Source organism: Daktulosphaira vitifoliae, unplaced genomic scaffold, assembly GCF_025091365.1.
Source record: "Daktulosphaira vitifoliae isolate Bord-2020 unplaced genomic scaffold, ASM2509136v1 Scaffold_4, whole genome shotgun sequence".
Lineage (NCBI taxonomy): Eukaryota > Metazoa > Arthropoda > Insecta > Hemiptera > Phylloxeridae > Daktulosphaira > Daktulosphaira vitifoliae.
The window spans coordinates 14,529,230-14,540,586 of NW_026099575.1; the positions used below are offsets into that span (position 1 = coordinate 14,529,230).

At 24.1% G+C, this 11,357-nt stretch overlaps 1 protein-coding gene across 1 annotated transcript; it reads right to left on the bottom strand.

Annotated features, from left to right (window-relative positions):
• Positions 1-3,937: 3,937 nt before the first annotated feature.
• LOC126904346 (uncharacterized) lies at positions 3,938-10,494 on the bottom strand. Its single transcript, XM_050683332.1, has 6 exons — positions 10,304-10,494; positions 7,928-8,111; positions 6,353-6,526; positions 5,210-5,250; positions 4,895-5,006; positions 3,938-4,142 (listed from the first exon to the last, which is right to left on the bottom strand). The coding sequence occupies exons 1-6, from the start codon at positions 10,388-10,390 to the stop codon at positions 4,069-4,071; spliced, it is 672 nt and encodes a 223-aa protein (XP_050539289.1). The 5' UTR covers positions 10,391-10,494; the 3' UTR covers positions 3,938-4,068.
• Positions 10,495-11,357: the final 863 nt, after the last annotated feature.

Genomic DNA, 11,357 nt, shown 5'->3' on the forward strand with positions numbered 1-11,357 from the left:
AGACTACGGGGGTCCATAGTCAGCACTTCGACAGGATACCAATCACCTATTATGATTGGTCGTGAACTCCTCCACCGAAACCACTAACCATTAGAGCTTTTTTGCTACAATGACAAGTTTCTGATGCAACCCAAGTTAATATCACTATTCCAAATTACGAGGAATATCGTATGTACTAGAAAACTCTCTAAGGAATTGCATTAGTTTTTATATTTATTTTATGCTAAAACTAATATGGAATTCCAAAATCTATTGATTAATACTTATTTAACGTGCTTTGCTGCAAAATTTCCTAAATATTTTTTGAAAGAATAAAATCTTCCGAACTATTTGTTTAAAATGTAATTATTGTTAAAATACACTTAAATTTACGATAAAAAAAATTAATACAATAACTTTGATCATCTCAATAATCAAAAATATCAATAATAAAAAATAAATTATTTTTTCGCCTTACATTTTACACGTCTCGAAAAAAATACTCTAAAAGCATTTTAGTTCAGTTATCTATACAGCTAAATCAAATTACTCAAAAAATAAAAATAACATATAGTTTTTTATTTATTTAATACATATCAATTATATTTTTTATTCAAAGCCATCTATTTCCACGATGAACTTTTTATTTTAAGAGATCCCCGGAGACTCTTCATGCAAAATACAAACTGTGCATACAAACGATGATCACTTGCTAATGGAATTCAGTCTGTTAAGAACTATTATATAAATTTTATTAGTATGTATAAGAAATATTCTGAGACATAAAATGATTATGTTCAGTTGAAGATAGAATTAGATTCTACTATGATATAAACCTTTTCTTGAGCTCAAAATAAAAATGTCAAAATATTTATTTATTTTTTTAATATATAGTCAACATTATTATATTGATCCGAGGTAGATGTATACCTACCTGGCGAAATTCTTGAAAGCACACTGATTTTCTAATAAATTAAATAAAAAACAAAACATATTTTGAACATAATGCATTCAGCTCAGTTGACATGTAGGCGACCCTATAAGAAATAAATTGTGTTTTCAGACTGTTCGGCCAGCGGGATACATTTTATTATTGTGTTGTTCGGCTAATTAACATCCTGGTCTTTCTATAATATACTACTACAATAACATTGTGTGGATGCACTTTTTTTCTTATTACTTCCGCGAAATCTTTGGCCAGACTCCTGTAGTCGCACACGGACTCGTTTTGTCAACAACATCGTAGACGACTATGCGATTATCGAGAGACGTTGTGTTGGTCTTTGATTACGCACTCTATTACCACTATATGATGTGCAGGATAAAAAAAATTATATACACGCGTATATATGTAAAGATATATCAAATGAATCCATTGAACAATTTTTTTATTTTCCATAACCGCTTCATTAATGTTCTTCAAATGCAAAATGTAGTATGGTGATGCATTCTATTAGTTTTGTTATTTATCAGTTCGTTTTTCACGTTTTGCGCATATGGACAAATAAAAATGNTGCCCATCAGTTCGTTTTTCACGTTTTGCGCATATGGACAAATAAAAATGTAGAACGAATACTGGACAACGGCAGCAATTGTAAGCAAAACAGACAGCAAATATATAATATAATACTTTTGTTTTAAGTATTAGACAAATAAAAAAAAAAACCACACAGTGAGGTCGCGGTACAGTAGGGACATAAATGGGATAAGTATAGATGATATCTCGCAGTGATTAAAATCAATATCATAAAAACGCTTCAATGCAAATCTGTAGTGATTAATTTTTATAAATAACTATTGGAATAATAATTCAATAATTATAATAATTGAACTGAAATTTCGAGAAGCTAATGTTATGTACTATAAGTTCAAAAAAAATAATTTGTCCCAAAGACTTAACTTCTATGGGAAAATGGTTGCCATAGTTAAAAAACGTACATACTCGGTGTTAAAATTTACGATTTCATATATAATTTTTTCAACTTTAAATTACTATAACTTTTTGAAAAATATATAGAGCAATACAAATTATTGTTTCTAAATAAATTATAAATACAGGGTGATTTTTTTTATCATAACCCACTCAATAACTTACAGAATAAATATATTTAAAAATTTTTTTTTTTGGTTATCTTTAATTACACATTATTCTTGAATTATTAACTATGTAATACTTTCATCCCTTATGCCTTGTAAGGGTGTCAACTTTGTTTTTTTAGATGGAAACACATATTTTTAATTTAATAAAATTTTTGAGTTTTTAAGTTAATAGTAAAAGGCATTTGAAATTTTAATATAACTTTATTCGTTTATTAGATATAAACATTTAAAGTTTCAAATTTTTGAGTTAATAGACATATATAATACACAAGGTATTACAAATACAGGTAGCTAATTGGTTTTTTATGACATAAAAATTCGCAGATACATAGCATTGTTCTTACAATGGTATTATGGCATATTGTTTCGAGTTCATAAATACACTAACTGACTATATAAAAAGTATATCTATTGATAGTCATAATTGATAATAAACAATTCATGATTGTTATATATTATTTAATATATTAGCAACTATCATTATCATTACCATTCATTATGATGATTTTCAGACCTTTTTTGTCTTACTTTTGTAAGTCTATTGACTTCATTTTCCCCTTCCAATGTTCCTAGTATATTATACTCATTATATCTTTTAAACATAGCCTTACTTACCATACAGTTGACTTCTATACACAAGATTTAATTTTCCATCCAATCTTCTCTTATTTTGCTCTTCTAACATACTTTGAACTGCTTTTTCATACACTCTATGATTATTTTCAACACCAGGTTTCCTTGTTTCCTGGTATTTCAATCTTACTCTTACTAATAATCTCCTTTGCAGTATTCTTTACATAAATAGCATATATATTCCACACATCATATTTGAAATTCATATTTAAATTTGAGTATGAATCTTTTTTCAAAAAAAAAAAAACTGAATTTTCCAGTATAACATTTTTTAAATTTTACTTACAATTTTGTAACTTTAACAAACAAATAAATAAATTTATAAACATTTAAAAATGATATCTTGGTGTATTTTAAGTAAATATAATGCAAGCAAATTACTTTTAATACTAAAAATTAAAGGAAAATAACGAAAAGTCACAATTAAATGTGTTTTTATTATAAACTTTTCCAGTATTGTTATATTTTAAAGTAATTAAGTAATTATTTAATACAACCTTAAACAATATTTTAATTATTAATACGATAATTTATTTAGATTTTACACGTGATATTTGTATAATTATAAAGAAAGGTTTTTAAGCGATTTGTTTAATTCACGTTGATATTAGATTTTTACTTTGTGCAGGCCATTTTTACTTGTTGTATGAAACCAAAACTGGTTTTACCTTCCAAAATTGTTCATATCTATGTAAAAATGAATTAAAAATAATTTGAAATTAATAAATATAATCAAATTATTGATGGTATCGCTGTTTATTGAGGCTAATAAGGTCTTTTTTTTATAATTTACATGTAGTACGCAAAATATTGATCTTCTGAAAAAAACTAGAATTCTCGGTCCTATATTTCCAGAAACAATTTGGTCCTATCCATCCTTTTTCAGATTTAAATTTCCAATTATTTCTCAACAAATACACAATACCTATTGAATTGGTTTGGTTTTGATTAAATTGGGAGCAAAAAAGTAACACATGTAAATGTTTTCACATCAATAAAATTTTTTTGTTTTAAAAATCTGTTTTATTTGTTCAACACATAGGTGAAATTAGAATACACTATTTGGAGTTGCTAATTCCCGATCCCACTTTGCTTTTGAAGTCTCTCTCTTTGCTAGAAATGCGGAGAATTTCTATTATACAGCTATATTTGTAACATTGCAATTTATTATATAATAATAATCATAAACGTAGGTAATGATGATAAACAATAGTTAACACTTAAAACACAAGTTATTATTGAAAATAATGATAAGTATTTCAAATATACTTTATTATTAAAAAATAATACAAAATTAAAAAATGAATAGTTTTTGATTTGTTTTATATTGTAATTGCTTTTTTGGCAAGGTTTAACTTATTCGTTGTCATGTTGTATTATTTCTTTTTTTTTGTTTTCATCTTTACTGGATATTAGCAACCATTTTAAATCTGAAAAAATGTATTCTAAATAAAATTATCAGCATACAAAAATATGTAAAATGATATATACGTCTTAAAGAACCGTATTATGCATTTTCTATAGTATATATATGTTTGAATATAATTAAATTATATTATAATTAGTTAAAAGTTAGATGTTTTATTCACATTCAATATTTTTAATAGTATTATATAAATAACACAGCCCAGCAGAAAATGAAATATATTATTATATTATGTTTCATTTTTAAAATTTCATTAAAAATATGAAATTTAATGTTATACTTCAGGTGTTTTCATTAAATTTTTATTTTAATAAATTGATAAATATGAATATTTAATTAATTTAATATTTATAGATGATACTTAATTTTAGTAGTAAAAAATTGTGTTATTATATTTTATTCAATATTTTCTTTTAAACTATAATAATTTATTTGAAAAGTTGTAATAAATAAAAAATAACTCAGATTTTTAAATGCACACCCTTTTGAAGTTAAAATAAATTCATTTATTGTAAAAATGTATACATTTGTGTAAAAATAAATATGGCATCGTTTTTGTTACCTATTATTTTATTGTTCTTCATAACATGCGTTTCAATTAATGTGACAAAATCAATATGGCTTAATTTATATTTGATTTATTATTAAGTATCCCACAAAAATTTATATTCAATAATATTATATATATATATAATGAAAAATATTATAATTAATAAATTGTATAGTTAAAAATATTACAATAAAATAAAGTCTTACTTATAAGATTGAATTTTTCGAGATTGCAATTTTTAATTAATTCTATAGCCTCGTTTTTTGCTATGTAAATGTTATTTGGTTTTTTTTCGGGTTTAGCATCAGAGAGCTTTATCTAAATAATTCATTATACTTATAATTAGAGTTGATAAGTTACTAAAAAAAAATAATTATAAGGAGTTCTGTAAGTCATAGATAAAAAAAAGTGATATTATCACCAAAGGTGAATTTTGAGGATTATTTCGAATTATAATGTTTTCCCTTAGTAATTTTCTGTGGTTCTTAAAATAGATTAATTTTTTTAGAAAAGTAAAATACCTGCCACCATTTTGATTTAGGTTCTATCAATTTCTCGATCCCTAAAAAATCAAAAATACAATTTGATAATTGCCATTAATGAACACAGTTTTATTTGTACTTGGTTAAAAAAGAGTAGGTACTATGAACATAATGTTACCGCCGAAAATATAAGTTAATTTATAAACGCTTTATCATTTTTAATTTGTAAATTGTGGATTAAAAAATTTTATTTTTCACATAATTGTTATTTTAATTATCATTAGATATATACATTTACATACATTTTATTAGACATTAAATTACTCAATTAGCTTTATAAATATAAAAGAGATATAATAATGAATAAATTATATTTGGTTCTTAAAAAACAACGCATTTATTTTTTAACTCACTATTTACAAATTAATAATGATAATGCGTAATAGATTAACTTGGTTTATTTTCAATGCTATGTCAAATTATCATAATTAGTGTCTAATTAAAGATATTACTCTAAAAAATTGAAAAATTTCCCCTTTACCAAATAAATATGAAATATTTTTCATCAATTTAGACCAAATAATACTTTGCTAAACCACATTTTTGCGCTGATTTCCAACCTGCAATTACATTTTTCCATCGCCTCTATTTTAAAATTATTACTAATTTATAAAAAAAAGTTTCAATAAAAATACTAATCATATTTATTTAACTCTTGGTGTTTTAATAGTTGTTACAATTGAATTATGTAGAACTATATTCCGAATAGTTACACGGTATATTATTCTAATGATATTCAGAAATATTCTGTGGCTATTTTCATTTATTTAACCCTGTGTCTTTGAACTTTATTTTAATATATATTTTTTTGGTTATTTTTTTTTATATGCCAATTAAACTTGTTTTAACTAATTAGTAATAATAAAAAAAAGTAGTGGCGATAAAAAAAATCAAATTTCATATTTGAAATAAATGCGAAAATTTGACCAAAAATCACTATCATCTATAATTATTCCAATTATGCCACGTCCATACTGTAGCGCTCGTTTATTTAACATTAAAACTACAATTAACGTTTTATAAACTTTTAATATTTATTATTATTGTAAAAATGCTTTGTGGAATAAAATATCATATCTTTTTTTTTCTGTAAAAATATAAGAAATATATTGTAATATTTACTAGAAAGTTTGACTTTTTCACGACTTATTAATTCAATCATTTCAATTGCAGTAGTTTTTTCAATGAATCCCGATTTATCAGCTCGGTCATCAAATAAATTTGCTTTCAACTCAATTTTTCGTAGTTTTTCGAATGTGTTATTTATAAATTCATCATATTCATACATTTCATCATCTATAAAATATCAAATATATAATAGTTAAAAAAAACTTCGTAATCCAGAGCCTCACTCAGAGAAAAAATAAATTTTCTTGACCAGGCCTGATTAAACTAGGCGAGCTACCAAGAAAATATCAATGATCCTCTTTAATTGGATAACCGTAGTAAATATTTAGGTCTACTTTTAATGATTTGTACATGGACATAATAACAAGCACTGTGATTTTGCTTCTATTCGCTTAAAATTAATAGTAAATTTTTATAAAAAAAGTATAATTTAACTACATAGTTATATTATAATTTTACTGTTAATTACATTTAAACACTATTAATCAGGATATCATTAAGGAAATAGTAGATCATGTAGCTTTTGGAATAATCCATCATTATTTTAAAATTAAACACTATCTAAAGATTTGCATCGAAGCGTTTTTTATGATAGCGATTTTAATCACTATCAGATATCATTATACTTGACCCAACTATGGCACGTCACCACTGTGCCGCGACCACCCTGTGCTGGGTTTTTTTTACTATTAAATTAAAAATATGTGATAATTTATCAAATAAAATTTTTGAGTCGGTATTTTGGGTTAGGGATGAGTCAACTCCCATTATCTTTTTATAACACAACCTCTGTTTTTTAATTAATATTTTATGATATATTTATCAGTTATCAATTTTTTTTAAGCAACTTAACAAGTAGTTCAAATTACTAGTGATTTGAATTGGGAGTTGCTTAAGTTTGAGTTGCATCCATAGATACAATAGTACTATTGGCGACATGTTTAAACGTTATGTAAATTTTTCATAGGATGATAAAATATTATTACGGGCTATTTCTTATGCTACATAAAACACATACACAAGAATGACATTAATATTATAACAAAATTCAACTGATAACAATTGATTATCAATTGTTTCAACTTTTAATTCCGTTCTGACAAACATAGCCGATAATGTATTGTCGAATTCAACGCAGCCTGTGATCGATTGACAGAGACAGTAAATAAAAATTTGTATTCTTAGAAATAACATCAAAATATTTTATATTGTTTAATTCTGGGTAGAACAAAATATGCATTAACATAATTAAAAGTACTAATATAATGAACATAAAAACGAGAAATTCTTTATTTATTTAAATAGATTTATCTAAATGAGTGTATATTCCAACTATGATAGTTTTCAAATACTCGTTTTCGTAATCATTTAGGTGAGATACAAGTTCAGTATTTTTTATCTAGTTATCGTATCTAGATAACGCTAAACATTTGTTACGACTTGTTAAGTCTCTTTATTCATTTTCTCAATTTGAGCACTGCATGCATGATAGATTACTTAAATTTTATCAGCCTAAATTGTATTTAATTAAGGTAAATTGAATGATAATTACATATTAAGATATATTACCATTAATAGTTTCATTATTTTCAAAGAAATCTAATGCCTCTTTATCGTCATAAGATATACCATTGAGTAATTGTTTGAATATTTTTCCACTAACTCTATTGTTATCATCACTGTTAAATTTTAAAAAATCTCTCATGTTAATTTCTACCATAACAGTTAATAGACTTGAATATTTTTCTTTGAACTGAAAAATTAAGTGTAAAACTATTATTATACATTTAATCATACTAGGCCTATAAATATTTAACACGGCCGCCGAGGATTGACGGCCGTTTATAGAAAGTGTACCGGAAATCATGTGAAAAAAAGAGGCACGGTACGGGATTAGAGCCCACGACCCAAGGCGTCGTATAGGCAAAATCTTACCACTAGGCCACCGTGCACTTTTTTTTTTTTGATTCAGATACCGATATACTTTCATTTAGGTTGATAACGTGATGTGCGGCTGAGAGAAACACGGTACCGTGTCATATTAGCTAATATATTCATATCATATATATTAGCAACTATGTTGTTTTCATTAATTTTTGGTCAAAATGAATATAATTTTACACATATAATATTGTGTTTTTATAGAAAGTAACTTAATTAAAAGTATACACTGTTTTTCTATGGCATATAACTTGTAGTATATGATTGTTATAAACAATTTTTATTTTCTTCAAGCTCGACAAACTATAAAAATAAGTAGTAATAATGAGATTATAACTCTATTTAATGAGTAATAAACTAAAAAATAATCTAAATTAAATCGTAATAATTATTCGGTAAGTTAAACGAGCAAATAAATAAATAATTGTTTAAACAGGAATATTTTACTCGAAATAACAAAATAACCACAAAATTTATTACATTTAGAAAGTTTGTAATTCAATATCATAATATTTAATATATATGAGTAAAAAAAAATAATAATATTTTTTAATAAATAACATAATTTTTATAATCTATTCAATTAATTTTATCTTTATGATTTTTAATGACTAAAAACATGTAAATAGAATTTAAGATGTAATTATTATTGGTTTATACCTATAAATTAAAATAAATTGTTTCATAAATAGACTCTAACACCATATGGACTTATATCCCATTTAATGTTACGAGAAAAATAAATGTATTTTCTTATACTATATTTTTTTATAAAATATAATTTATTTATTTCATTATGACAATTAACAAAGTAATCAACGATAACAAACCTCATAACATTGTTTTTTTAAATAGTTATAATTCCCGGAATATTAAAATTAAACGTAAATAATAATACGTTTTTCAAAATTAAAAATATATTTAATATTACTTTAAAACTAACAAATATGAAAAATATTTAATTCAATAATCCACAAAATTACTAAAATATCATGAATACGTGTTAAATTTTGATAACTCAAACCTTTAATTTAATGTCAGAAGATTCTGTTTTTTTAATATTAAAATTTTTGATATGACATTTCGATATTTAAATTTGACAAACTTTAAGTTTTAGTTTTTTTTTAATAGCCTTTTTAAAAAAATAATTATTTAAACAATTATAAGCAAAAGTAAAAAGTATAACAGCCATAGTACTATGTTATAACGGTACAACAAATGCGGCAATAATTGTTAGTATTATATTAGTACATTATTTAAAATTATTGTAAACAGAGTCTTTAATGACAAACTGAAAAATTATTAAATTAAAATTTTAAATTGAAAGAAAGGAAGAGAGAAAAAACAGATAAATAAATAACTACAAAATAAAAATAAAAAATAATTATAATGAAATAACGGGAATTGAGAGTATTAGCTATGGAAGGGGGATAAATATTATGGGAGGTTAGGAGGCTAAATAGTTCATTGCTGCTGTTAATTAGGACAGGACAATCAAAGAGAAGATGAGGAAATTCGCATAGAACTTCACTATCCTGTATGAATGAAACGGAAATTAGGAAACCATCTCAGCTTAGGATCCAGTTTGAGGACTAAATAAGTGATGCAATCAGATGGGGGGATGGTTATCCCATCAAGAGTAATTATGGGGTAAACAAACACAATTTAAACACAAAACAATAGAATATGCATATTTTGTTTATTAGTAGAAAAATCATGATTTTTCTATGAATTAATTTATTTAAATCTACATTGCAAAATGCAATTTTATATATTTTTAAATATTTTGTTGATTAAAAAAATTATAAATCAAATTTAAAATATGTTATGATATTTTAATTGTCTAAAAGTGTATTTATAAAAAAAAATGTATTAGAAAATAATACGAAATCAAAAATTTTAAGTCAATATGAAGCACCGTGTATACATATTAATTATATTTATGTGGTAATTTTTAACCCATTTTTTTAATACACAGACAATATTTTTAATACTAAAAGTTACCTCTATTTCGTCAAGTGGACGGATTGACTCTGAAAATGCTGTAACCCAGCAAACTATAAAAAATAAGATTACTGAAAATGAATACATTTTAAAATTTAAGTCTAGTCTAATTGTTAAATTTTTTAAAAGATTGGAAAATATTTTTTTAATGTTATGTACTGTTTCGTTTTGACTAAAAAATTGAAAATATTCGATTTAATTTATTGAACAATTCGATAAAAAAAAATGAACTATGGACATTAGTCACAAATTACACACACGTCATCAAACCAAATTTTTATTTATTTTTGAATACTTATAGCTTTTTCAACATAACACATTTACAAGTAAAATGTATTAATGTTTACTTTATTTAATTTCAATTTAGTTGTTTTATATTTTAAAAATCAACTAATATCTTATTATTATGGAGTACTGTTTATTATTAGCTAATTTAATGGAAAATCTTAATATATTGTTGTTATACACGTTATTTGCGCCACTATAAAATTTGAAAATATAGTTGCCTACACACGATTTGTCTCCTTCCCTCAGGTCATTGGATGGCGGTAGCCGTCTTATCAAAGCAGGTGGTTGGGTTAATATAAATATCAAATAAAGATTAAAAGTTCCCTGTATTTTATGAAAAAATAATTAGTTTAATATAAAATATTTTAGATAATCGTTTAGTGGCAATTTTAACACATGCACAATTAATGCTAAAAACAATTTATTTTTTCAATTTTCGACGATTAGAATGTTTGTCATTTTCACTCATCGCTTATTTTTACGCTTGGTAAATAAGCTTACAATTTTTTAATAATTATACACATACAATTTTTTTACATTATATAACTTAGAATAGCAATCAAAATTAGAGTTTTTCCACATACAATATTATAGGAAAAAGAAAAATAATATTGTAGTATAATTTATTATTATTCATAATGATCATATTTTACATAAAAATTACAATATTTTTAGGGTGGACAATTATAATTGAATAAAAATTTGTCCAGACGACTTATCTTCTATGTTCAAATAGTAGCCGTAAAGAAAAATATGCTATTAGCTT

Coding starts and splice junctions, on each gene's coding strand:
- LOC126904346 (XM_050683332.1), bottom strand. CDS start 10,390: ATGTATTCATTTTCAGTAATCTTATTTTTTATAGTTTGCTGGGTTACA. Junction 5,251..6,352: donor TGAAAAAGTCAAACTTTCTA/GTAAATATTACA, acceptor TTGATTTTTTAG/GGATCGAGAAATTGATAGAA. Junction 5,007..5,209: donor CTAAATCAAAATGGTGGCAG/GTATTTTACTTT, acceptor TGAATTATTTAG/ATAAAGCTCTCTGATGCTAA.